Below are 26,081 nucleotides of genomic sequence, written 5' to 3' on the forward strand. Positions count from 1 at the left end.
TTAGGTGAGGTTGTTGGAGCTGCTGGGGCGGGTGCAGAGGCGAAGCTGTCTGGAGCGGCGGAGCGTTGGCTGGGCTTGGCGTGTTTGCAGACTCCGCCAAGGCTGCGGCGGGACCAAGCTTCACGCGCAAGCAAGTCCGTGGCCTCGCCGGGGGAGATCAGCGGCCGCAAAAGTCAAAGCCCAGATAACCTCGCGCCGATGTAAACCTCACACACGCAATGTTTGGCCCGATAAGACGGCCGCCCGAATTGCTTTTGGCGGCGGCGCGATGCCTCGGGCCAAGGCAGCACCAGCAGGCACCAGCACAAACGCCGCGCCAGCAGGCCGCACGAGCTGATGCATGGACGGCGACCATTTCGAGTCAGTGCTGACGATATAGATGTGGAAATGACCCAGAGAGAGGCACGGAGGCGCCGGGATTCCGGCGCCGATGCGGGTGTAGGTTCATCGCCACGGGCAGCTAGGGCTACGTTCAGCCGCGCCTCGACGCGATGGCACACCGCATGCCGGCCACCGGCCGCGCAGGCTGAGATGTGCTGGAGCGGCTGACGCAAACTGGGGCCGCGAGTTCTCGAAGGATGCTGGAAGGCATCATGGCTCATGATGATGGCTTGGGGAAGCGAAATAGGAGCGATTGCGCGGTGGCCCGAACAGGCAGAGCTTGCGAGGCGGCGGGCCTGGTGCCGCAAGCAGGCACGCGGCTGCCGGAGATCAGACCAACCAGCGGCGGTCTGAAAGCGAAACAGACCCGCCCGTCGTACTCGCTCGGCTCCCACAGGCCCCGCGACGAAGGCCAGAAGGCTCTCGGGATCGCTGGCTGCCGAACACAAACCTGTACAACGCCCCAGGCTCCCAGATATAAGTAATAGAGTAGAGCGCCCAGCCGTGAATTCTTGCCGCCCGCCCGTTTCACCGCGCTCCCTTCCCCATTCGCTGTGTCGCCCAATCTCTCACTCTCTGCGCACTGCTTCCTCTTTCGACACGCGCCACATCTCACCGTTGCACTGCACACAACTGAGAGCCGCAACACCAAACACGGGCCGCCCGCCCGCCCCTTGCCCACCATGGCGAACGACGGGGACTTCGAAAAACACACCAGCCAGGCTCCCTCCTTGGCCACCGATGTGACTGCCAACAATGAGAAGGCAATGCTCAACGAGGCCGCCACCGTGGCCGAAGCTCCTGCGCTGAACCCGGTGCCCACCCAGCATATCGATATGCCGGAAAGCGAAGAAGAAGAGACGGACCCTTTCGCCCATCTGCCGGAGAACGAGAGGGCCATTTTGAAGCGCCAGCTCGACACTCCTGCCGTCAGCATTTCCTACCTGGCCCTCTATCGCTACGCCAATAAGCTCGAATGGACAATCATCGTCGTCTCGTCCATCTGCGCCATCGCCGCCGGCGCCGTTCTCCCGCTCATGACTGTCGTCTTCGGCTCCCTCTCCGGCACCTTCCAGGGCATGTTCCAGGGAACCCTCTCCAAAAGCGACTTCAACCACCAGTTGACGCAGTTCGTCCTGTACTTTGTCTACCTCTTCATCGGCGAGTTCTTTACCTGCTACATTGCCACCGTCGGCTGGATCTACGTCGGCGAGCGCATCTCTTCCAGGATCAGGGAGAACTACCTCGCCGCCATCCTCCGACAGAACGTCGGCTACTTCGACAAGATCGGTGCCGGAGAAATCACCACCAGGATCACCGCTGATGCCAACCTCGTCCAGGACGGCATTTCCGAGAAAGTCGGTCTTGTCCTGCAGGCCCTCGCAACCTTCATCACTGCCTTCATCATTGGCTTTGTCAAGTACTGGAAGCTCACCCTGATCCTGTGCTCCACCATCTTCGCCATTGTCTTCACCATGGGAGGCGGTTCCACCTTTATCATGAAGTACAACAAGAATTCGCTTGCTTCGTATGCTCTGGGAGGAACCGTTGTCGAGGAGGTCTTCAGCTCAATCAGGAATGCTGTGGCCTTCGGAACTCAGGACAAGCTCGCTCGCCAGTACAATGATCACCTCGTCATTGCCGAGTTCTGGGGCAAGAAGCAGAAGACCGTCCTCGCTTCCATGCTTGGCGCCATGATGACCATCGTCTACCTCAACTACGGTCTGGCTTTCTGGATGGGCTCCAGATACCTTGTCGCCGGAGAGATGTCTCTTTCCGACGTCTTGACTATTCTCCTCGCCGTCATGATTGGCGCCTTCTCTCTTGGAAACATCGGCCCCTGGCTGCAGGCTTTCACTACCGCCACTGCTGCTGCTTCCAAGATGTACAGCACCATTGACCGAGTATCGCCTCTTGATCCCACCTCTAAGGAAGGCAGGAAGCTTGAGAACCTCCAAGGACAAGTCGAACTCAAGGCCGTCAAGCACATCTATCCTTCTCGCCCTGAAGTCACTGTTATGGATGGTGTCAATCTTTTGGTCGAGGCCGGTAAAACCACTGCCCTCGTGGGCGCATCCGGCTCTGGAAAGAGTACCATTGTTGGTCTCGTCGAACGCTTCTATGATCCTGTTGGCGGCGATGTTCTGCTGGATGGCGTCAATGTGCAGGAACTCAACCTGCACTGGCTGCGCCAACAGATCGCTCTTGTCCAACAGGAGCCCGTCCTCTTCGCCACAACCATTTTCAGCAACATCAAGCACGGTCTCATTGGAACGCAGTACGAGCACATGGGGGAAGAAAAGGTTCGCGAAATGGTCTACAACGCCGCCAGGATGTCCAATGCCCATGATTTTGTCTCGGCACTCCCCGAAGGATATGAGACAAACGTGGGCGAACGTGGTTTCTTGCTTTCCGGTGGCCAGAAGCAGCGTATTGCAATTGCCCGCGCGATTGTCAGCGACCCCAAGATTCTCCTCTTGGACGAGGCCACTTCTGCTCTGGATACAAAGAGCGAGGGTGTTGTCCAGGCCGCGCTGGACAGGGCTGCGCAGGGCCGAACCACAATTGTCATCGCTCACCGTCTGTCCACGATCAAGACTGCAGACAAGATTGTCGTCATGTCTCAGGGCCGCATTGTCGAGCAGGGCAATCACAACGAACTCTTGGAGAAGAAGGCCGCCTACTACAACCTTGTGGAAGCCCAAAGAATCGCCGCCGCGAGCGAGAAGATCGAAGAGGAAGCCGAGCCCACTGAAACCGACGACGACCAACTCAAGCGCATTGCATCATCCCAATCCGGCAAAGGCGCGCTTTCCGCTGATCCAGATGATGATTTGGCGGCAAAACTAAAGCGCACTCATACTGGAAAGTCGGAATCCAGCGTAGCTCTTGCGAAGAGACACCCCGAAAAAGCCCACAATTACTCGCTCGGGACACTCATCAAGCTCATCGCAAGCTTCAACAGGCAGGAATGGGTTCTCATGCTCACTGGATTGTTCTGGTCCATCATCGCTGGTGGTGGCAACCCAGTTCAGGCCGTGTTCTTCGCCAAGTCGATTTCCGCCCTATCGAGGCCACCGTCGCAGTATGGCGAGCTGCGTTCAGAGGCGAACTTCTGGAGCTTGATGTATCTGATGTTGGCCTTCACTCAACTGATTTCATTCACTGGCCAGGGTTTGTGCTTCGCCGTCTGCTCTGAGAAGCTCATCCACCGTGTTCGTGATACTGCCTTCCGGACCATGCTTCGCCAGGACATCGCCTTCTTTGACAAGGACGAAAATAGCGCTGGATCCCTGACCTCCTTCCTCTCCACCGAGACTACCGCCCTCGCAGGCCTGAGCGGAGCTACCCTCGGAACGATTTTCACCGTTCTGACCACACTTATCGGAGCCCTTGCACTCGGTATCTCCATTGGCTGGAAGCTTGGTCTCGTCTGTGCTTCAACGATCCCCGTGCTTCTTGCCTGTGGTTTCCTCCGTTTCTGGATCTTGGCTCGCTTCGAGCAGCGGTCGAAGAAGGCGTACGAGTCTTCAGCTTCTTATGCTTGCGAGGCAACTTCAGCCATCCGCACTGTTGCTTCTTTGACTCGCGAGGAGGATGTCTACACCAACTACCACGACCAACTGGTGGCCCAGGGCTCGAAGAACTTGCGCTCGATTCTTCGATCCTCCACCCTGTATGCACTTTCTCAATCCGGCATGTTCCTGTGTACTGCTCTCGGCTTCTGGTATGGCGGAACCCTCATCAGCAAGGACGAGTACACGCTGTTTCAATTCTTCGTGTGTTTCGCCGCCATCACTTTCGGAGCCCAGTCCGCTGGTACCATTTTCAGTTTCGCTCCGGATATGGGTAAGGCCAAACATGCTGCTGTCCAATTGAAGACACTGTTCGACCGCAAGCCTGAGATCGACACTTGGTCGCAAGACGGCGAGAAGATCCAGACCATGGAGGGCAACATTGAGTTCCGCAACGTTCACTTCCGCTACCCGACGCGTCCTGAGCAGCCGGTTCTCCGTGGTCTTGATCTCACTGTCAAGCCTGGCCAATACGTCGCCTTGGTCGGGGCTAGTGGCTGCGGAAAGAGTACCACAATCGCTCTACTGGAGCGTTTCTACGACCCCCTCAGCGGCGGCATCTACGTCGACGGAAAGGAAATCTCTTCTCTCAACATCAACGACTACCGCAGCTACATCGCTCTGGTCAGCCAAGAACCCACGCTGTACCAAGGCACCATCAGGGACAACATCTTGCTGGGAGCTGATCGCGAGAACGTGCCGGAGGATTCCATCATCAAGGCCTGCAAGGACGCCAACATCTACGACTTCATCATGTCCCTCCCGTAAGTACCCCGCCTGCACCACCTCGCCAAAAACACAAATGCTAACGCTTGTCCTACAGTGAGGCTTTCAACACCGTCTGCGGTAGCAAGGGAACGCTTCTCTCCGGCGGTCAGAAGCAGCGTATCGCCATCGCACGTGCCCTCCTCCGCGACCCGAAGATACTGCTGCTCGACGAAGCCACCTCTGCGCTCGACTCCGAGTCGGAGAAGATTGTCCAGGCGGCGCTCGATGCCGCCGCCAAGGGTCGCACCACCCTCGCCGTCGCTCATCGTCTCAGCACCATCCAGAAAGCCGACGTCATCTACGTCTTTGACGGAGGCAAGGTCGTCGAGGCGGGCACACATAACGAGCTGCTGGCTCGCAAGGGCAGGTACTTTGAGTTGGTCAGCTTGCAGAGCTTGGAAAAGCAGACTTAATTGACTGTAATGATTGGGCGGTTATTTGCGCGTTTTGGCATTTGTCATTTTGCATATGACACACGGCGTTTGGATGGCATAACGGATTCTCCTGCCTCAGGCTGAGGTTCTTACAGATACCACACTCTTGGACGGTCGTTGTTTAGTATGGGTTCTTGCGGGGCTCAAAAAGTTCTCCTATCTTTCTACCCACCTACCTCAATTTTAGTAAACAGACTAGATCTCTTCATTCAAACCTTTAGACTCCGCTTGCATCTTCTCATCAAATACGTGTGACTCAACTCATGGGACTGCCATTACTGCCGCGGCTGTTACAAGACAAGTCACAGGACTGCCAATCAACAGCCTCGCATATACAGTGTGCCCGGTTCTCGCCTTGCTCAATCGATTGTCACCTTTTCAAGTTGGGGTGCGCTCAAACATCCACTTCGCGTTAAATAGTCTTGATTTGGTATTCATGATCCGGCTATCATACAGTCATATAGCTCTACACTGGACTCTCGGCGAGATCTAGATATTTGTACAGGTCCCACTCCCAATCAGTAGCCATCCGTCTCCTCTCGCATCAACCGCGCCAGGCGCTTGTGCAGCCGCGCAGCCTCCTCCAACATCTCGGCGATCTCATCATGCTTACCACCAACGCCCCGCGACTTCCTCCCCCTCGTCGGCGGCCGCTGCTGCTGCTGCGTCGTCGTCGTCTGCGAGCTGCCGAACAGCTGCGATTCGTCGGCATCGTAGCCGCTATTCTCCTCGCTCTCCTCCTCCTCGGTGAACGAGTCGACCGACTCCTCGTCCTCCCCGTTCGCGTCCATGTCGGAGCGCTTCTCGGCGCCGCGCACCTCCCACACCTTCCACGCGCTGACGCCCAGGCCGGAGAAGACGGCGGTGCCGGCGACGGCGACGAACGAGATGAAGACGGCCTCGTTGTTGTCGCGGGCGGGCGTGTCGTCGAGGTCCTGGCGGTAGGCGAAGCCCAGGTACAGGGCCAGGCCGCCGAGGAAGAAGGCGACGGCGACGGTCAGGAACTTGTGCGGCATGCTCATCAGCTGCAGGGCGGCGATGGAGACCTGCAGGCGGCGCTTGGGGCGGGGGGCGGTGCCACGGAACTGCGGGGTGGAGGCGAGGTGCATGTGGCCGTCGCGGTTGGAGCTGAAGCAGAAGCTGTCGCTGGTCTCGCTGATGGACTCGTCGTAGCGCGGGCGGCACAGGCGGTGCGGGGGGTAGAAGCGGCCGTTGCTGAGCCACATGCGCACGCCCTCGGCGTTGGTGAGGGTGCCGAGCACCTGCTGCTGCACAGCGCCGAGGATGACGGCGAGCACGCCGAAGACGAGGCTGGCGATGATGCAGCCGGGTGCGGTCCAGTGCACGTGGCTGAGGCCGGGCATCTGGAGCGTGGTCGAGGACAGCTGGGCGACGATGGCGGCCTGGTGTGGAATGTGAGTACGTGGGCTGTTTGGCGGGGTGGACTTGACGTACCGTCGTCGACACGCTGCCCACGGCAGCCAGATGGCTATCCTTGAAGGCCATGACGGATCGGTCCGTCGAGTCCAGCGTGTCCTCGACCTTGCGCATGTCCCTCACGTCGACAATCATGTCGGCGAGGAAACTCATGACTGGACCGAACCGCCGGCGAGCATACTCGCGGTCTCCAAGCTTGATACCTCCGTGGGACGACATGGTTAAGGAAAGACGAGTGGGATGAAGAGGATTTCTCTTCACGCGGGCTGGTTTTACCAGCCTTGTGGCGGTGGTGCTAGGGAGGCCAGGCAGGGTTGTTTGCGCATGACCACCGGTAGCCCGTCAGCTGACGACGGTGTATTGGACAGGATCCGCGAATGGGTGCACCCTGACGTAGGGCATGGGCATTTGCTCGCAGCATGGGCAATTTTGCATGCATATCGACGATGCACTGTCGGCATTACCGAAGAAGGAGAATCGATCTGCCACGAGGCGGATCGCCCCGCTTAGTCACCTGTCACGTGTGTCACTCCTCCACCATCCCACATCCAGGCTTTGAACAACTTCATGCCCGCAGCTTGATTCGGCTTCTCGAGCACGCCACTTACGCTCGGCTGATACGGACTGATGCCGTTGATCGCTTTGCTCTTCCGAGCGCCAAGAGTATGCAACCCCCAACTTTGCATTGCGGGGTGTCTGTCTGATCGTCATTTATCTTGCTGTGCTTCGCCTGCTTGTAGGGACTGGACCCATCATCCGATGTCTGAAGGCGTGGCAACCGCAAAACCGAAGGCACTTTGCCTGCGCCACCCCGAATGGGTTGGCACCGACTATCTAGCCAACTTCCGTGAGAAATTCGAGCTACACGTGCGTGTATATCACACCTGCACGGAGCGCATGCTAACACGTCGCAAGGTAATCGACGTCCCTGACCGGAAAGAGTGGTTCCGCAACATCGACCAGAAAGTCGAGCAAAACGGCCCGTTCCAGGCCATGATAATTCGCATGGGAACCCATCCGTATGGCAACTTTGACCAAGACTTCTTCGCTCCGCTTCTCCCCGATCTGAAATGCATCGCATCGGCGTCTGCGGGATACGACGAGTTCAGTGTCGATTGGATGTCCTCTCAAAACATCTGGTTCTGCAACACCGTCGACGCTGTTTCCGAAGCCACTGCCGACATGGCCGTCTTCCTCATGCTCGCCGCTATCCGCGACACCACCCGTGCTGAGAAGGCAGCGCGTGAGGGCAGGTGGCGCGCAGACCATGTGCCGAGCCGTGATCCCACGGGGCTGAAGCTGGGAATCGTCGGAATGGGTGCCATCGGCAAGCACATTGCGCGGAAAGCCGCCGTCTTCAACCTCGACGTCCAATACCACAACCGGAGGCGCCTTTCCGAGGCGGAGGAGGCGACATACAAAGCAGGTTACTGTCAAACGTTGCAAACGTTGCTTGAGACTTCCGATATTGTCTCGATCAGCGTGCCGTTGAACCCCGGGACGACTGGAATGATTGGCGCGAGCGAGCTAGCATCAATGAAGGATTCAAGCATCTTGATCAACACCTCTCGCGGTGCAGTCATCTATGAGCAGGCCTTGATCAACGCGTTGGAGTCCGGCAAGATTTGGAGAGCTGGTCTGGACGTCTTTTGCGGCGAACCCGAGATTCATGACTACTTCAAGGAGAGCGAAAAGGTTATAATCCAACCGCATCTGGGAGGACTCACCCAGATGAGTTTCCGAAAGGCGGAGAGGGAATGCTTTGAGAACATTAAGGGATTCTTCGAGACTGGACGTCCGGTGGCCCCTGTAAATGTGTTGAGTACCAAATAAGCATGCTTATGGAAAACGATCAGTAGGCCCGTGGAGCGTTGAAACACCGTATTCCATTTTCTGCACTTGGGAGAAGAGACGTTCCACCCTACTTACAAAGGGGGCTGAATCTCACATCTGGATGTATTTGCGCATTCCGAAACTGGGTCCTACATCCAGATGTTTGCTTCAAGTGCCCACACAGAAAGAGAGCGATCAGTTCTTTCCGGAATACAAGAGGGCGAATCTTAGGTGATCCACTGTACCACACACTTCAAGCTTACTGTATTCGCCGGAGGTCCAATGTGAACCTCGTGCGTCGTCAAGTCATCAGATCTCCGTGGATAACACGCTTTTTCCTCGTCCAAATGGTGGCAGGTGAACGTGTAGTCTCTTTTGCCCTTTTCTTCATCTCTTCGAAGAAACCCAAGAATCAATCGCGCCACTTGACAAAGACCTCGTCTGTTCTGAATCTTTGGGTGCAAGTGGTGTCCTTGAAGGGCATCTTCACGCCCGACGCATGTGCCAGCAAACCGGCCTGAGCAATCATGATGCCGTTGTCGATGCAGAAGCGCTCGTCTGTGGCATACACGCTGCCGCCGCGATCCCGTGCCATCAGGCCCATCATCTCCTGCAGCCTCTCGTTGCAACCAACGCCTCCCACAATCAACACCTGTCCAGAGCCCACGTGAGCCATTGCCCGCTCGGTGATCTCAACCAGCATAGCAAAGATGGTTTCTTGCAATGAGAAGCACAGGTCCGCCGCCGTGATCAGCTCCCCGTCCTCCTCGTTGCGCAACCTCTGTTCCTCAGGCAGGCTCTCGTCGATTTTGGCCGCCAACTCGTCCACGGACGCCTTGACGCCAGAGAAGCTGACGTCCATACCCTTGACGGCGTAGGGAAGCTCGACGAGATGCTTTCCCTTCTTGGCGAGCTGCTCGATGTTGTAGCCAGGCGCAGGGTCGTTGGGGATGCGTAGGGTACGGGCGAAGCGATCGAGGCAGTTGCCGATAGCGATGTCCAACGTCTCGCCGAAGATGCGGTAGCGCTGCGCCGCATAGGCAATGACCTGGGTGTTGCCGCCCGACACGTAAAGCACGACCGGGTTCTCGGCGCCGGTGATGGCGCGGCCCATTTCGATGTCTAGTTTGCGCGCGAGCCCGTCAGCGACCGTCCGTCCTCATGAGCCGCTGCGGGAGACCCGAATTCGGAAGTCTTGGACAATGGCATACGTCCTACACAGTGGTTGACGCCGATCAACTCTTTGCCCCACATCAGCGACAGCGTGCGCGCGGCGACGGCGACGCTCTGAAGCGGGGCGCCCATGCCGGGACCCTTGGTGTAGCAGATGCAGTCCAGGTCGTCGACAGTCAAGCCGGCTTGGCGCATAGCCTGCTTGACCAGGCGCACCACCCAGGCGCGGTGGTGTTTGGCGACATCTTTGGGGAGGAAGCCTTCGCCGGGCGGCGAGTTGTACGTGTGGCGCAGGTTCGCCAGCACAATCGGCTCTTTGCCCGGGGCTGGATGCGAGATGATGCCCACGCCGAGCTTGTTGGCGCTGCCTTCGAGACCGAGGGCGATCATTTTGCTGGCGTACGTCGCGGCGGGACACAAGGCGATGGAGGAGGTTTGAGAAATGGTATCGATAAGATTGGCCCAAGCATCATGAGCTGGCGGGAACAATGGTGCGTCCGAGGCGCTAGTGGGCCCTAGCCGGGCTTACTCTCACTGTGCGTGCGTGCTGCTGCAGGAATATTGTCACTCCCGCTTGCTGCGACCACTTACTTTCCCGCCCCGCTCGCCTGCCACACTGCAGTCCCCAGCCTGCGCTTTGCTCCAGGAGAAATGGCGACCCAGGATGATTTCCAGGAAAGGTCCGCCGCCTTCATGCGCTGGCTCCCTTCAGCTTCCGCATCCGTCTCCGAGAAGGTCAAACTGGAGGACTTGAGGCACCGGGGCGCCGGCAGAGGCCTGAGTATGTCCAGACATCTGCTGCCCCTTACGAGAACGCTCCGCTCTCTCCGCTCGTCTGATCTCCCGTTCAGCCGCTGACTGCCTCCTCTTCAGTTGCCGTGCAGGACATCCAGGAGGGCGAGGTACTCTTCGCCATCCCCCGCTCCGCCGTCCTCAGCGCCGCCAACTCCCCCCTGTCTACCACCCTGCCCCAGATTTTTGAAGACCTGGACCCGTGGGGCACGCTCATCGTCACCATGATCTACGAGTACCTGCGTGGCGATGCCTCGCCGTGGAAGCCTTACTTCGACATCCTCCCCGCCCACTTCGACACCTTGATGTTCTGGTCCGATGAAGAGCTGGCAGAGCTGCAGGCCAGCGCCGTTGTGCAGAAGATCGGCAAGGATTCGGCCAACGAACTGTTCAACGGCACCGTCATCCCCCTCCTTCGCCGCCACGCCAACGTCTTCTTCCCCGACCCAAGTGTCGCCCAAGGGGTCACCGATGACGAGCTCCTGACACTGGCCCACCGCATGGGCAGCACCATCATGGCCTACGCTTTCGACATTGAGCCTGACCAAGCCACCCAGGAGGTTGATGAGGAGGGTTACGCCTCGGAAGAGGAAGACGAGGCTTTGCCCAAGGGCATGGTGCCCCTTGCCGACATGCTCAATGCCGACGCCGACCGCAACAACGCACGTCTGCACTACGGGTCCGACGTCCTGACCATGGAGGCAATCACCGGCATTAAGGCCGGCGACGAAATTTTCAACGACTACGGCCCTTTGCCACGCAGCGACTTGTTGCGGCGCTACGGCTACAGCACTCCTTTTTACGAGCAGTACGACGTCGTCGAGATTCCCACCGACCTCATCGTCGAGACCCTCAAGGCCGAGACTAAAGTCTCCGATGAGGAGATCGAGGAAAAGGTAAAAGAAAATCTTCCAATTCGTTCGTCCGAACCATTTTCGCTTACTCCGCCGACCCCGCACAGCTCGCCTACCTCGAGGACCAAGACCTCTTCGAGACCGGCTACGACATCGGCCGCAACCCCGAACAAGATCCCGCCGCCGTCGCGAGTCCTGAGTTGGGCCTCCTGCTCTCCACGCTCTATGTCCCGCACGCCGACTTCCAGCGCATGCAGAAGAAGGGCAAGTTCCCCAAGCCGGACCTCACCCCGCAGACGGCCGCTCTGCTGCGGCAAGTTGTCGCCAAGCGCGCCGCCCAGTACCCCACCTCGCTTGCCGAAGACGTCCAGCGCGTATCTTCGGGCGCTGCCGACCTGGGTAACGCCAGGAAGGCCATGGCCCACGCAGTGCGGATCGGCGAAAAGGAGATCCTAGAATCCGCCGCGAACCTGCTGGCAAAGGCGGCATCTGACTCGACCAAAAGGGATGGTGACGAAGGTGGTGAAGGCTCGTCGAACAAGAGAAGGAGAGTCGCCTGATCTGGTGGCAACCCGACCTTCATTGTGGGGAAACCCCAAGCGAGAAAGAACGGGTGCGAGATGGAAGAAAAACACCAAGAGGGAAATTGGAACGCTGAGACTTGATTGACTCGACTCACTGAGTCTCAATTGCATTCGGCTACGCGTTTCTCGTTTCCCCCCTTTCGACGATCGCTCGCCCGTCTTCGCTGGTGCGCTATTCTACATGGTGGAAGAAGCCCAATTTCCGCCTTTCCAACGATTTATCCCACGGCCGGACTGACGACTCTTTTCCCCGCGTGCTAACTCTTCGGCACGTGGGTCCGGCTCACTTGGGGACCTCTCCTCCACTGACTACTGTACATAAACAAAAAGCCTGCCTTCTTACTGGTCCGGAGAAAAAGAAAGAAAAAAATTTCCTTGAGTCCGTTGATGCGACAATGGTATATCCGTCTATCGTTATCGTTTTGGGAAGAGATGGGTGGTTAAGAAGAGGTGGGCGACTCGCAGTTGCGGTGCGTGCCGATGAACGGGGTTCTACAAGGGACGGAGGAGAGAAGAGCTTGGGAATGGTGAAGAGCAGGCGGTACCCCGGCACGGCACTTCGGCGGCATTATAAGGATGGCAGATCAGATCCTTCCCCTCCTTCAGCTCGGCCCGTTTGTTATCCCTCGTGGTGTTGGCTGGCCAGCTTGTCCCGGATGCGGCGTTCCTTGCGCCGCTGCGGCTGCTGCGGCTGCCAGACCCCGCCGGGCTGCTGCTTGCTGCATTGCGGCCTCTCTGGAGACGGACCTGTCCATCAGGATACGGTATTTGATGGCAGCATCAGCGTAAAAGTCGACGGGGATGACGTCTTCTTCTTCATCGCTGTCCCTGTCGTACTTGAACCGCTCTGCTACACGATCGTCAATGTCCTCATCTGCGGGCCGCTTCAGTCCTCGCCGATCTATCATGAGACGTCCGCCACGGCCTGTCCTTCGCCTGAACGACGGCCGTCCAACAAAGGTATCCTGTGGCGGAGTGGCATAGCGGATCAGAGTGCTCTCGTCACTACGCTTTTCATGTTGGGCAGAGTGCTGCTTGTTGGCCTCTGCTGCCTCTTCTGACGATAGTGACGCAGGAGGCGTTGGCAAGTATTCTGTCATGGCGGCACGGAATGCTGGCTGGCTCTCTTCCTCGAGAGGCGGGGTGATAGCTCGCCAAGTCACATCCACGTAGTGTTTGTTCCACTCGCGGTGTTTCTCCTTGTTCGACTCGATCGAGCGAGTAATCTCGTCCTCCCTCTTCGCGAGTTGCTCCTCCAAGGTGATAAGATCGTTGTCCAGAGGACGACCATCGACACGAGAGAGCTGAGGTTTGGAGGCCATACCAGGAAGGCCACGCGTCGAAAGGCCGTTGGGATCGAGCTTCGGCTTCGGCTTTGGAGCAGGCTGTCAACATCGTTAGCATCGTGCCCAACAGAAAGGTAAGTGGGAAGGTGAGCCTCACTCTTTGGTTGATGAGATCTTCGTCGTCGCCCTTGATGCCAAGATTGCGCTTGATTTCTTTGACCTCCATCCGCTTCTCGAAGATTAGTCTGTCGTTGCCCAGCTGATCTCTCCGTCCATATTCTCGCTGCTTCACAAAGTACATCAGTTCCCTCGCCTGTTCGAGCTCGTGCCTCAGCTTCTTCAGCTTCTCGGTCACTTGGGCATCTCTGCCGCGAGTCTTGCGAGCCTGGCGGACTTCGCGGCGTCTGAAGCAGACATACGGATCCGAGTCATCAGTCTCAAGGTTCGTTTCGAACTTAAGCACCGACGTCAAGCTACGGTTGCCGCGCTTTATCCGCTGTTGCTTCCAGTAGTCGTAGATGTCTTTTGCGAACTTCCGCGCAGGATCACTAATGGTCTCATCGAAGCTGCTCTCAAACTCCTCATACGGAAGGGCTGGCGTGTTGTCTACAGCAGCGAAGGGCTGCTTCTCCTGCGCCGTGCGCTCGAAGAAGTCGAAGACCTCCTCGAACCAGTCCTCAGTGCACTGCAGGCCAGCGGGCTTCTTCGCGTTCATGTTCTTGAGGGCAACCTCGTCCTCACTCGTCATGCAGTACTGCGTACCTTTGCAGTCTTCGACGGTCGATGAGAATCGGATGTACGTGGCGGGCTGCACCCACCGTTTCGGATACACATCGTCATACTTCAGCTTACTCACGGTAGCATCGGGGGTAGGGATGTAGAGCTGTGAGACTTTGCCGCCGACGGCGGCAGCGTTGATGACGGCTTGAAGATGGTGTTCCTAGGGATCTGGTCAGGGTCCTGGTTTCTCAACCGGTAGGAGCAACACGTGATAAGAAAGAGATGGGACGTATCTGTAAGTGAGGTAAGTTGGGAGTGAAAATGGGAAACTCACTATCTCTTCGCCCTTCTCAACACCAGTCTCGACCTTTGGGATGTGGCGCTGCGCCTCGTCATCGGCGAGGTTGTCGACCTCACTCTCGCGCAAGATAGCCAAGTTCTGTTTGGTGGACAGCTTGCGCTGACGGAAGCGCTGGCTGGAGATGCGCTGCGTCATCTTGGCCGCGAGCGAGGCTGGTGATGTGACGGTGGTGATTATTTGTCGCTGCAGCCTACAGGCGTAAGGTGAGGCCTTCCATGTGACGGCAAGAAATTAAAATCAGAACGTTAGAAAGCAGCCTGCTTGGGAGACGGCGCTGCGAAATTTAGAAACCAACGAACAGGGCCTGTCGTGAAGGTGGAAAGGCTGACGCAAGTGAGAATACGAAAAAGCCGATATTGATTTGTTGCGCCCGGTTTGGTTGCGGCACTGCTGGCGCGATGCGTTGGTGGCCCCAGTCGCGGCTGAATAGTGGTGCAGAGGCGGACAGGATTTTTTTGGGCGGTCAGGCACCCCCTTGCGAATCCCCCACTGCGAGCGACGTGGAGGAAAGCGACGCGATGGCTAGGGCAACACGTCGCGCGCACGGCGCCTCGACGCGCTGCAAAACCCGTGGCTGCACCGTCAGGCGAAATTTCAGTCGCTCAAATGTCGGTTTGCGACTTTTCCGGGAGTTTTGCGATGGGTTTTGGGGCAGTTCTTGATGAAGTCGGTGTGTTGGGGCGATACGGTAGTTCGCCGGTCGCAGCGCTGCGCAGTGTGTGTGTGAGTAGGGGGCGCGGGCGGATGGGCGACCGGGCTGGCTTAGGGTGGGAGCCCGTTTGGCAAGGAACCTGGGCCGCGTCGCCGCCTCTGGCTTCGCTCCCGTCACGTAAGCGATCCGCGCCAAGACTGGTTGTCCCCTTCTGGTCGCTGCCCTTCTCACCAGCCTCTCAGCTTTTCGCCCTGCCCAGCGGACGCTAAATTCCTTGCATCTCTCACAAACAAACGCACTCAGACACTGCTCCTGCGATGGTTGTCGACTGCTGCACAATTATACAAGCCTTAATTCTTCATGGCCAGTGCAGGAAATGTTTCCGCAATGGGAAAGGCCGCCGTTCTTACACAGAAATAGAAGGACGAGTAAAAATGACGGCAGCATGATGATAGGGATAGAAGGTTGGTTAAGGAAAGGAATGCTTCGAGCCACAACCAGAACGAAGGCTGGAAAGCGACGCGTGCCACCTTGATGCCCTTGTTTTCTTTTTATCAACCCCCTTTGTCGAAGGAAAATGAAAAAAAAAAAAGTCAAATTACTTACACTGCAGTGCCAATTGCGTCCGCAGGCCAAAGTCTTTTCGCGGCCGTCAACCTTTGATGGCAGGGGTATATGCGCTCGCGTTCTCAATTTTTATATTCAAATGGCATTTAGAAGAAGCAAAACAATAGCACCATCGGCGTAGCCTCGTCGTAATCGCGCCCCATTATTCTTCGTTCTTCTGCTTTAAATGCATCGATCGTGGTGTCCAGCCACCCTTTGCCAATCCCAAGCGGGTAGTATTTCCTGCCGAGATGCCATCGGTTGTCTCCGACGCGTCCATTCACAGGACCTGCGGCTTGTCGATCGCGGGCTCTGTCGCCATGGCGGTACGCAACAGCGCCGTCAATCGTGATCAGATGTCACTATCGCTATGCCGGGCTCGCGAGGAAAAATTCTGTGATGATTAGATCAGTGAAGCAATGTTCACACCGAGAGACTTATTATTCCCCGGTGTCACTCGTTGGCTTGTACATGATAGTCGTAAGAAACTGTTTCTTGTTAGCATACGCTCCCTAGTGCATTTCTTGAATCCAGGGCGTGCAGTGACATTGGTCAACAAGGGTGGACATGCCTTTCGCTTGTACCGCGTCGTTGCGCTGGTCGCCAGCACATTATGTTTGATGCTGCTTGTGGCAAGATGATTGAGCACAGTGTGGTTGGGCATGTTTAGCACGCTGCTGTCGTCCTTCATAGGCATGCTTCCGTTGAGAATACTCTTGCTGAGCATCACAGGGAGGGACGGCGGCGGCGGCGTGGTGTTCAAAGCTGCGCTCGCCCGTGCGAATTTGCTCGACTCTTCTTCCGCATCCAGATCGGCCAAGTACTGTGGGATTACACAGTGGTACTGCTTCGGAGGCGCCGGGGCCACAGGGACAGGATTGCTGCTGGTTACTGCGGCTGGCGTCTCCGAAGCCGGCGGGTTTGTCTGCGGAATCTGTCGGAGGTCGGGCGAAGGAGGTATTATTTGAGGCGGATAGACGCCTTCAGGTGCTTGCGCCTCTGGTTTCTCATCTTCTGGGCGCGGATGTCCAGGGATATCGACAGGAGCGGTGGGCTGAGGTTCCTGGACCTGCGGGATATCGTCCGGAGACACTTCCAGGTAGTTGACAAGGATGTTGGTGAAGTCGACAGCTGTGGGCAGCTCGGGAGAGAGCTGCATCTCGTTGTCGACGAGGAATTTGAGGTGATGGGTGCCGGGCTGCAGGTGGATGATGGCGGAGAAAGCATCCTTATGTTTGCTCGATCCGCTGTAGGCCTTGTCAGTATCTGGTGTAACTCAGGTAACCTGGCGTGAGACATGAGGCAGCATTGGGGGCAGCGCCGCAGTGTCACCAAAAGCGCGCACTTACTTCTTGTGCAGTCGAAACTTCTTATTCCATCCTGCAAATGTGCCGGTGACGTAGACCTTCTCTCCGGGGCCCAGCCACTCGACGACGGTGGGGACGGCTGGCCGCAGACCGCCCTCGGTGTCGAAGTTGTCGTCTACCACCTCGTCCTCGTCGGCGGTGGTGCTGCTCAGGACCGAGGTGCGGCGGGGAAGCACGCCGTCGATGCTCTCCGGGTCGATTGGGGCCGTCAGGTCGGCGGGTGAGATGATGGGCGACCCGGGCGTGTGAACCTCCTCCTCAATGGGCAGCGGCAGCCGCGGCGGACGCGCAAATGTTGCGGCTTGCGTGTGGTAGGCATCCGACTGCGACGACGGCGCCTCGCCTGCGTCGGGCGGCGAAGACGAGGGCGCGCGGGCGGCCGACTGCGGCACGTCGACGGGCTGGGTGAGAGGCGAGGGCTCTGGCGGTGGCGGCGAGGGCTCGCGCTGGTCCTTCTCATGGCTCTGGCCGCTGCCCATTCTCTCGAGCGTGGCAATATCGTGCGGCTTGAGCGTCGGTGTGGCTACCGAGTGGGCGCGGCCGCGCGAGTCGGGGCGGAGCGGCCTGGCGGCGGTCGAGTGTGCAGTTGCACTCTCGAGGCTCGCGGAGGGCGGGGCAGCGCTGGCTTTGGCGTTGGAGAGGGCCTGGATGGACTCGCGGCGACGCGGTTCTCTGCGCACATTGTTCACCGCTTGGTTGCTTATCGGCGGGCCCTGGGGCGAGCTGGTGCTCTGGCGGGACGACGAGGGGTTATTGCCCATCGCTCACGCTGTGTCTCGCGGCGCGCGTCCTGGGGCCGGGCGGCAGCGGGCAGCGGGCAGCGGGCAGCGGGCAGCGAGTCCGATCCGAGTCTGCTATGGCGGTGCGGCAGCCAAAGGCGGGCCTCGTCATGGGCCTGTGACCTGGGCGGGCGATGTGCGTGCGGTGCAGCAGTGGGCGAGTTGCGGAGGCCAGGGCTCTCGCAGCGGGTCCCTCTGCCCCAGGAGGAGCGCCGCGTCTGCCGATCCAGCTCCAGGCAATCACCATCCTCCCGCGGCCTCCACCCCCGTCTGAAGGCGCCTTGACGATGTGACCGGCGTGAGGACTGCTCACTTCGCGACCTGCTCTGAGGTCATCTGCACCTCTCCGGTATGTTCCCTGGCCCGCGAGTCCAGATGACACCTGACCTATCCAGGCTCCACGCCCGTTGATCCAAATCCAAACCCGCTGCACACGCCCGTCCCGCAGCCCGCCATGGACGACAGTACCGCCTTGCTGCTGGCTGTGCCCTACTATCTGCTAGTCGTGCCCGCCTCCGTCATCCTGCGCGCCCTTCTCACCATCCTGTCGCCGCTCTACTATGCCCTGCAATTCGTCCTTCTGCCCTTCATCTACCTTGCGCATTTTACTTGGCACGCTGTTGTTTTCCCCTTCGTCATGCTCGCGAAGCTAGAGGTAAGCCGGTTTCTGTGCGCACTTCCCCCGTCCGTTTCCCATCTGATTGCACCATCAGACCCTCTATGTCTATCTTGGCGTCGCGGGCATTGTTGGTGTTACCACCGGCGGTATGCTCTATCTCAGCTTCAGTGTGCTAAAGACCGCCTTGAATCTTGACTCGCACGAGGAGTTCTCTGGGGCCACTGCTGCAGAGTATAGAGCTGCCCGGCGCAGGAAGAAGGCTTCCCAAAGGAAAATCGGCGCACCTGTGTCAACAGACAGCTCGGGACGATTGAGAGGAAATGCGCCATCCAAGAAGCGAGACCTGCTATCCCAGACAATCCTGGGAGAGGACGGCGCAGATTATTGAACACGATCAATCATGAGCCGCTCAAACCCTCCTACGCCTGTATCAAGTACAGATTTGACCTGATGACGGCCTCGGCCGCATGTGTCTGCTTTCCCGTGATTTTTGAAATGATCAGGAGCGTGGTTCCGGCTTTACGAACAGCTCTCCATCATACACGTCACCTGATTCCATGAGAGCATCGTTCTTTGCGAGCTTGTACGCATACACTCTGCAACATCCATATCTACTTTGCATACGTCATGTTTCCCAAAGCAATGATAATTGCATTGGGCAGAGATGATCAAGATCAAGATAAGATATGCTTAAGTCAGCGTGACCCTGAGTCAGCACGGACCCGCGCGACTCCACCGACGTCTACCCAAGTCGGACGTCGCCACCATTTCCTTCGACAACGCAAGCACCACTTCTCACCGCGGCTTCTGACAGCTCTAGCCACTACCGACACCAACTTCTTCGACGGCTCCACCCTTCACGAGCTTCACGAGCTTCACTCAGCGTCTGCGAAAATGGGGCGCGCTGAAGTTGGATCCACGAAATGGCAAGCCAACAAGATGAAGTCCAAGGGACTACAGCGGCTCAGATGGTAAGTCACTGAACTCAAGCTGTCTCCACAATAAGCAAGGGTCCTCACAGTGAAGAATCACCTTCTGACTTGCCACGTGAAGGTACTGCCAAGCGTGCGAAAAACAGTAAGTTTGAGGAACGCCAGATTGTACCAACAACAGCTTACGAACCCCGTCAGATGCCGTGATGAGAATGGATTCAAATGCCATACGCAGTCAGAGAGTCATATCCGGCAGCTCATGATCATCGGGGAAGATCCTCGTAAGGCTATAAACGATTTCTCGCGCCAGTTCGAAAAGGTTTGTACTGTCTAGCTCTCCGTTCGAGAATTTGCTAATGTAGTGCATAGGACTTCTTGCTGTTGCTTAGGACAGCTCATGGGGAAAAGACAACAAGTAAGTAAATCGAAACCTTCGTTATCTCTTCAGTCGATGAGGTCCGGCGACGTCCTTTGGATCATCATCCCTGCACAGTCGCCGAAGACATCTGCAATCCAGTCTTCGCAGAATCCACTTGCAACAGCCGACGGACCAGTGGATATGATGCAACCCGAGCTAGTCATTCCCATCATATTGTGGGTTTCAAACATGGCTAAGCCACGACGAGGCGCATACCGGGACCTTACTGACAAAAGAGATATACGCAACGTATACTAACATCTGCCTCGAATAGACCTCAACCATTTCTACCAGGAATACATTCGTAATAAGGGTAAAACTCACTCTATTCTGACCAAATTTGCATATCTGATTATTCACAGAACACATCCATATGAACGCCACAAAATGGCCCTCGCTTACCGAGTTCGGTAAATACCTAGGCCGGGAAGGCATCTGTCGTGTATCCGAGGACGAGAAGGGCAACGGTCTTTGTGTTTCATGGATCGACAACAGCCCGGAGGCCCTGCGGCGCCAGGACGCCATTCGCAAAAAGGAACGGCAGGAGAAGGGCGATGAGGAGCGCGAGCAGCGCATGATCCAAGAGCAGGTGGAGAAAGCGCGCGCCGAAGCCAAGGTGGATGCTGAACGGCACGATGAGGAGACACAGCTGCAAAGGAAGGATGGAGAGAAGATCCAATTGAACCTCAAGCCGTCAGTCGCGAAAACACCAAGCCCACCTCAACCCGCCGGTCTATCCCAGCCCCCGTCTATGGAGTCTCAAACGGATGCTATCAAGGAACCGGTACAGGAGGAGAAGAAAGGGGGTGCTGCTGCTGGCGCCCCGGCGAAGCCAGCATTCTCAATGGGATTGGGTAACGGCAAGCCCAAGAACGTGTTTTCGTCGAAGAAGAACCCTCTCGCTAGCAAGAAGGTTGTTGTCAAGGAGCAGCCGAAGAAGATGAGCGAAGCAGAAAGAATCATGCGGGAGGAGATGGAGAGGAAGCGACTTCGAGAGGGCGGAGGACCCTATGGTCAAGCTAAACGTCAGCGGACAGGATGAGATGGTCGAAGACCGTTCTCCTTGTCCGACCGACAGACGTGATTTGCTTCAGCGCGGCGTTGGGAGCCAACTTGGTCATTTTATCATGGGTTACGGCGAAGCGGCGGCATGATGCCTCTTCTCTACTAGAGCACCGCACAATGCATTTATCGGAATAGCATACTTCATGGAAGTCGTGATGACCAGGCGTGGTTTCGAGGCCGGAAGCGGCGGAACGGCTGTGAAACTGACCGTTTGCCGGCGTAGCAGCGTCGTAAGACGGCTTGTCTCTTGCATAGCGCGCGGCGGGTACGAACACGGACACGCGAGTTGTCACGGGTAAGGCAGAATGCGATGGCGTTTCGTAGCGGCCGCGTCACCTTGGCCTCACAGCGCCAAACGCTCGGCAACGCACGAGCCGCGGCAAGGAGATAGAGCACACCACCCATCCGGTGCAGCGTGAGACAGCGAATGCGAGGCAACGCGGGCGCGCAGAGTCGCAGCAGGCGGCGCTGCAGTCAACGGGTTTCGCAAGGCGATATTTTTTTCTGGGGCCCTGGGCCCTGGCCCAAGGCTCCGCGCGCGCGCAAGCTGAGCCCCAGCGGCACTAGACCCGCAAGCGCGCCTAATTTCGGTTCAGATGTGCGCTGCTCCAGCCTGCACCGCCGCCCTCCTTGGCCAGCTTGTTCACCTCTCCTTCACGCCGTGGGTCAGTCCTCTCCTTCTCCGGTTCTTCACCGCGCTCTCGCCCATGGCTTGATCTCCTACCGGCTTCTTAATCGCACCTCGCGCCTGCCCCGGTCCCGTCGACCTGCTGCACCGTTCCACTACCCCGTACGGCATTTTAATTCCACGCCACCCCACTCCACACCGCTTTCACCATGCGCAAGGGCGTGCTTATTTTCCTCGTCATAAACCTCATCGTCATCGGCGTGCTCGTCCGCAACGTCTGGACCCTTCTCGAGCTTCTTGTCGTCGATGGCTCCGAGGACCGCATCTCGCGCGCTGAGCTCCCGGCCCCTAACTCGGGCGCCATCAGCGAGCGGCCCCAATTGATCCCCAAGATCATCCACCAGACCTACATCAACGAGAGCATCCCAGAGCGCTGGCAGGAGGCTCAGCAGAGCTGCATCGATCTGCACGAGGACTACGAGTACAAGCTATGGACGGACAAGAAGTCTCGCGAGTTCATCGCCGCCGAGTACCCATGGTTCTTGGAGACCTTTGACGGCTACGAGTTCCCCATCCAGCGTGCCGATTCGATTCGCTATTTCGTGCTCGCGCACTTCGGCGGCATCTACATTGATCTCGACGATGGCTGCAACCGCCGCCTGGACCCCCTCCTCTCGTACCCAAGCTGGCTTCGCCGCACCGTTCCCACCGGTGTATCCAACGACGCCATGGGCGCTGTCCCGCGACATCCCTTCTTCCTCAAGGTCATCGATGCGCTGCCAAGATACAACCGCAACTGGTTGCTTCCCTACATCACCGTCATGGGCTCGACTGGTCCGCTCTTCCTAAGCGTCATCTGGAGGCACTACATCAACGAGGGCGCCGCGGCTGCCGAGGATGCTGAGATCCGCATCCTGTTCCCCGACGAGTACAACAACCACCCATGGAGCTTCTTCACGCACCATCTTGGCAACAGCTGGCATGGTGGAGACGTGAAGCTTATTTTCTGGGTACGTCACCTTGCGTCAAAGTATATTGAGTTACCAATTAACGTCCTTTTTCTACAGATGGCCCGCCACTGGTTCTTCCTCACAGTCCTTGGATTCATCATTGGGTTTTCCGTCATCGGAAGCCTCTGGTGGACATACCGTTGCATGTCCCATCAGAGCAGGAGAGGTGGGATCGCCCGCTTCCTGCCTATTCCGAGGACGCGCCGCTCCGGAGATGCCGAGTACGAGCTTGTTGGTCGTAAGGACGATGATCACCACAAGGTCTAATACTTGGACAACCACATTCAATTCTCCAATCATCAATGTCGACCCATGAAACCCAATACTGAGATTTAATACGGCGGTGTTTATGACTGGAACTGCCATTCTTCGATAATCTTCTTATATTACCTTCGTTGTACAGTCGATCACGAACTTAGCGTTTTGGCGTTGGCGGAAGTGCTCAGATAAGAGGAAAGGCGGGCATCCCGGCCCAGCAACCAAAAAAAGGGCTGTTTGAGAAGTTGTCTATTTGTCAGGCGTTCTGGCGTGACTGCAAAGAAGTCGACGATTCGGGGTATACAGAGACCCTAAACTCTTTCCTCAGACACACGACGAGGTGCTCGTAGTCAAGAGAGACTTCGCATTTTTTCGGGGAGACAGAAGCCCCCAACTTTTTACCTGCCAGGTTTTATATGCACCAAGCCCGAAGGCAAACTTTAACGCCCGTTCAATGAATCACTCCATTATGGATGCTTGTAATAACCCGACCTTTTTGCCTATTGATGACGAGTCCCGGTGGCAAAGCGCCGCTACCAAGCAATAATAGATGGACAAGTTTAAGACATTGAAGTAAGAAACGTGTGTTGGAAAAAGAACAAAAGTTCGTTTGGGCGAGTAATTCCCGAGGCTGGGTGATGGATTGCAATCCATCGCAACTGTTATCGTAATCGGCGGTCGGCAGACACTTTGGGAGCGGTGAGACGGCAGGCGCTTGTCATCATGCGTCATTGCAATAATGCTAATCAGCGGTAAATTGAAGCAGTGGACGACAGGTTCCTGCGGCGGGGAATCCCCTGCGCCAGCGGCGACAATCGCCCCAGCCAAATGATGAGATGCGCAAACCCGTTAGAGATGGCGGTTTGGCGGGTCGGCACTGGGCGACCCCGGTCGCGAGCAATCGGCGGGGGATTGCTCCGAGATACGAGAGCGTTAGCGCGCCAAGCGGATGTGCGGCGGGTGGAATCTCTCGAATCTTGTGCTGCTCGTGGACAGGCGGCGGTGCAGCAGGCTGGGGTGCCGGAGAGTCAGGTTTGGGGTTGCCACCAGCATGCAGGGAGGCTGCTGGCGCACGACGAGGTTGGCTGGCGGCCGCCGCCTCACAGGGACCGATCAGCCAGCGGCGCGCCCGTAGAACCACTTGAAACACACGATCATCGGCGAGTGATATCAACGGTGTCGCGAGCCGGCAATAGCAGCGTGATAGTCGGCGGCACAGGAACAGCAGGCAGGCCGCCCACCGCTTGCCGTGCTATTTTTACGGGCTGCCGGGCGCGACTGCGGCGGCTTAGGGGGCGGCTGGCGGGCGGCAGCTTCGCGCGACGAGGTAAACAGCGCGCGAACCAGACACACACCGCGGTCCTCGCATGCCTCCCTACTAAAACACCACTGCGCAGCAAACGGCTTCGCGCCAAATCCCAGCAGAGCGCTCGCGCACAAGCACCACCCGGCCGGGCCAAGCATTTCCCACGGCTCCCTCGCCGCGCACGCCCCGTAGCCCAAAGTCCAACCGCGCAGATCGGGGCAGCGTCGTCGCTTCTTGGCGCGACCCTTCCCCTGTGCTGCACCACGCCCCAAGCCAACTTTCTTCACCACCACACCGGCAACCTCCACGTCAGCGCCCTCTTTCGCTCACGCGTGCCGCCCCGTATGAGCCTGCATTGAACGCCGACACTCGCTCTCGCCGCGTCAAACGCTCGCTCCAGCAACCTGCCCGCCATGGCTGAAAAGCCCAAGTACGTCCCCCTTGGCCCAACCCTCTAGCCAGCTACTAATCGCCCTGCAGCATGCTCACCTCCGCGTGGCGCGACTTCTGGCACACCATGACCTCCAACGACCGCCACGCCTCCCACGATTCTCCTTTCCGCACCGGCCAGCATGTCCCGCTTCCCCAGAGCCGTCATACGCCGCTCACCTCCGTCGCAACTAGCGCAATGGAGTCTCGTACCGACTTCAACTCGCCCTACGCCCAGGACGAGCCCGCCGCCAACGGCTTCGTCAACTCGCCCCGCGCCCCCATGTCCCCTTCGTCGCCATACTCGCCCGGGATGCGTTCCAGCATGGCTCGTCCGCCCGACGAAAACCCCTCGATAGACGGTGTCAACTCGGGTGAGATCCAGATGCAGAGCTTCAGCGACGGTCTTCCGCCGCCTCCGCCGGTCGGCCACTCGTGGAAGCGCATTGATCGGTGGCTTGAGGATCGCTTTGTGGAGCTTTGGGACAACATGTGCGAGGGTGCCACTCACAACGATGTCAATGAGCTCGAGCACATCCTGGACGTTACTTTGCCCGTTGAGGTGCGCGAGTCGCTGCAGATTCACGATGGCCAGGAGCGTGGTGGCCTGCCGACAGGCTTGTTTTTCGGGTGCATGATTCTGGACTGCGAAGAGATAGTCATGGAATATGGCAACTGGCGCAAGGTCAATGATGATGTTCTCTCGGCCCAGCCCTCGTACCAGCCTCCGCAGGTGCCGATCAAGGCCGTTGCTGGCCCCTCGTCCTCCCCGGCACCGGTCGATAAGGCCAACAATCCCATGTGGAGACAGGATTTGCTCTCGCGTCAGGACTCGCAGCCGCCCAACGCAATTCAGAAGGCCTATTCCCACCCCGCCTGGATTCCTCTCGCCCGCGACTGGGGTGGAAACTGCATTGCTGTCGATCTCGCGCCTGGCCCCGCTGGAAAGTGGGGACAGGTTATCATTTTCGGCCGCGACTACGACACCAAGTACGTCGTCGCTCGTTCTTGGGCCGCGTTCCTCGCTCAATTCGCGGACGACTTGGTCTCCGATAAGACATACGTCGACGAGGAAACCCTGGACATGAAGCTCAAGATTTTCGAGAAGCAGAACGTTGAGCCTCCGTACCTTGAAATTCTCCGCTGGCGTTCCGACCAGAAGTATGGTCGCAAGCCCAAGAGAAGGCCTCAGAGCACGCTCTCCATCAACCCCAACGCCCCTCCTGCCTCCAACGGAACCAGCCCGTATGGTAGCCCTGCCTCTGGTGGCGAAGATAGGGGTCGCTCCCCTCACAGGCTCAGCAGGAACGGCACTAGCCCTCGTGTGCCCATCTCGAGTCCCTTGGCACGTGTGGCAGAGGAGGCGCCCCAGCCGGTCAAGGTCCACACGGACGAGGAGAAGCTCATCGAGATGAACACGCCGCGGCCCAGTTCTGACCTCAACTCCAACAACGCAACTCAGAAGAACAGCATGGAGAGCGACAAGGAGAACGGCAGCGAAAAGGGCAAGGGTAAGAGCGTGGTGTCGTCGGAAGAGATGAAGACTGTCGAGATATAAGTGTCTCGCCTCTCTCCATGGTCCAAAGCTTGCCACGAGCGGCCATGTCTTACATTACGGATTACAAGAGCAAATGATACATTAAAGACACATCTTCGGAGTTGGGTTTGGCAGTTGACGACGGTGATCGAAGCAACGACGAATCTCATCATGAGAGCTGGGGGAGGAGTGGGTTATGTCCTTACGTCTGCTTGTACGGGGAAACATCCAAGGTGCATCATCAAAATCGTCGGCAACAATTTCTTCGTTTTCCCTG

At 57.8% G+C, this 26,081-nt stretch overlaps 11 protein-coding genes across 11 annotated transcripts; 7 read left to right on the top strand and 4 right to left on the bottom strand.

Moving 5' to 3' along the window:
• Positions 1-1,064: 1,064 nt before the first annotated feature.
• MDR1_1 (GTPase-activating protein) lies at positions 1,065-5,137 on the top strand (the record flags this gene model as incomplete). The annotated part of the gene is made up of 2 exons (XM_066775064.1): positions 1,065-4,720; positions 4,780-5,137. 2 exons carry the CDS (start codon positions 1,065-1,067, stop codon positions 5,135-5,137), a joined length of 4,014 nt encoding a protein of 1,337 aa, XP_066635183.1.
• A 539-nt stretch (positions 5,138-5,676) lies between these two features.
• Positions 5,677-6,814, bottom strand: SLS55_003594 (uncharacterized protein; the record flags this gene model as incomplete). The annotated part of the gene is made up of 2 exons (XM_066775065.1): positions 5,677-6,561; positions 6,614-6,814. The coding sequence occupies 2 exons, from the start codon at positions 6,812-6,814 to the stop codon at positions 5,677-5,679; spliced, it is 1,086 nt and encodes a 361-aa protein (XP_066635184.1).
• A 540-nt stretch (positions 6,815-7,354) lies between these two features.
• Positions 7,355-8,428, top strand: SLS55_003595 (uncharacterized protein; the record flags this gene model as incomplete). The annotated part of the gene is made up of 1 exon (XM_066775066.1): positions 7,355-8,428. One exon carries the CDS (start codon positions 7,355-7,357, stop codon positions 8,426-8,428), a length of 1,074 nt encoding a protein of 357 aa, XP_066635185.1.
• A 412-nt stretch (positions 8,429-8,840) lies between these two features.
• KAE1 (putative tRNA threonylcarbamoyladenosine biosynthesis protein kae1) lies at positions 8,841-9,991 on the bottom strand (the record flags this gene model as incomplete). Its single annotated transcript, XM_066775067.1, has 2 exons — positions 8,841-9,550; positions 9,640-9,991. 2 exons carry the CDS (start codon positions 9,989-9,991, stop codon positions 8,841-8,843), a joined length of 1,062 nt encoding a protein of 353 aa, XP_066635186.1.
• A 261-nt stretch (positions 9,992-10,252) lies between these two features.
• On the top strand, positions 10,253-11,807 carry RMS1 (Ribosomal lysine N-methyltransferase 4; the record flags this gene model as incomplete). Its single annotated transcript, XM_066775068.1, has 3 exons — positions 10,253-10,382; positions 10,475-11,289; positions 11,355-11,807. 3 exons carry the CDS (start codon positions 10,253-10,255, stop codon positions 11,805-11,807), a joined length of 1,398 nt encoding a protein of 465 aa, XP_066635187.1.
• Positions 11,808-12,433: 626 nt separating this feature from the next.
• Positions 12,434-14,333, bottom strand: EPL1 (Enhancer of polycomb-like protein 1; the record flags this gene model as incomplete). The annotated part of the gene is made up of 3 exons (XM_066775069.1): positions 12,434-13,216; positions 13,275-14,057; positions 14,172-14,333. 3 exons carry the CDS (start codon positions 14,331-14,333, stop codon positions 12,434-12,436), a joined length of 1,728 nt encoding a protein of 575 aa, XP_066635188.1.
• Positions 14,334-15,824: 1,491 nt separating this feature from the next.
• On the bottom strand, positions 15,825-17,584 carry GAL83 (galactose metabolism-related protein; the record flags this gene model as incomplete). The annotated part of the gene is made up of 3 exons (XM_066775070.1): positions 15,825-15,850; positions 15,964-16,703; positions 16,806-17,584. The coding sequence occupies 3 exons, from the start codon at positions 17,582-17,584 to the stop codon at positions 15,825-15,827; spliced, it is 1,545 nt and encodes a 514-aa protein (XP_066635189.1).
• A 472-nt stretch (positions 17,585-18,056) lies between these two features.
• SLS55_003600 (uncharacterized protein) lies at positions 18,057-18,609 on the top strand (the record flags this gene model as incomplete). The annotated part of the gene is made up of 2 exons (XM_066775071.1): positions 18,057-18,257; positions 18,316-18,609. The coding sequence occupies 2 exons, from the start codon at positions 18,057-18,059 to the stop codon at positions 18,607-18,609; spliced, it is 495 nt and encodes a 164-aa protein (XP_066635190.1).
• Positions 18,610-19,144: 535 nt separating this feature from the next.
• SLS55_003601 (uncharacterized protein) lies at positions 19,145-20,613 on the top strand (the record flags this gene model as incomplete). Its single annotated transcript, XM_066775072.1, has 5 exons — positions 19,145-19,192; positions 19,335-19,472; positions 19,523-19,568; positions 19,846-19,884; positions 19,934-20,613. The coding sequence occupies 5 exons, from the start codon at positions 19,145-19,147 to the stop codon at positions 20,611-20,613; spliced, it is 951 nt and encodes a 316-aa protein (XP_066635191.1).
• Positions 20,614-21,473: 860 nt separating this feature from the next.
• CSH1_1 (CSG1/SUR1-like protein) lies at positions 21,474-22,541 on the top strand (the record flags this gene model as incomplete). Its single annotated transcript, XM_066775073.1, has 1 exon — positions 21,474-22,541. The coding sequence occupies one exon, from the start codon at positions 21,474-21,476 to the stop codon at positions 22,539-22,541; it is 1,068 nt and encodes a 355-aa protein (XP_066635192.1).
• A 1,710-nt stretch (positions 22,542-24,251) lies between these two features.
• On the top strand, positions 24,252-25,825 carry SMI1 (Cell wall assembly regulator; the record flags this gene model as incomplete). Its single annotated transcript, XM_066775074.1, has 2 exons — positions 24,252-24,268; positions 24,319-25,825. 2 exons carry the CDS (start codon positions 24,252-24,254, stop codon positions 25,823-25,825), a joined length of 1,524 nt encoding a protein of 507 aa, XP_066635193.1.
• Between the last annotated feature and the right edge of the window lie 256 nt (positions 25,826-26,081).

The sequence above is a fragment of the Diplodia seriata genome, assembly GCF_021436955.1.
Source record: "Diplodia seriata strain FDS-637 chromosome Unknown scaffold_3, whole genome shotgun sequence".
Classification (NCBI taxonomy): domain Eukaryota; kingdom Fungi; phylum Ascomycota; class Dothideomycetes; order Botryosphaeriales; family Botryosphaeriaceae; genus Diplodia; species Diplodia seriata.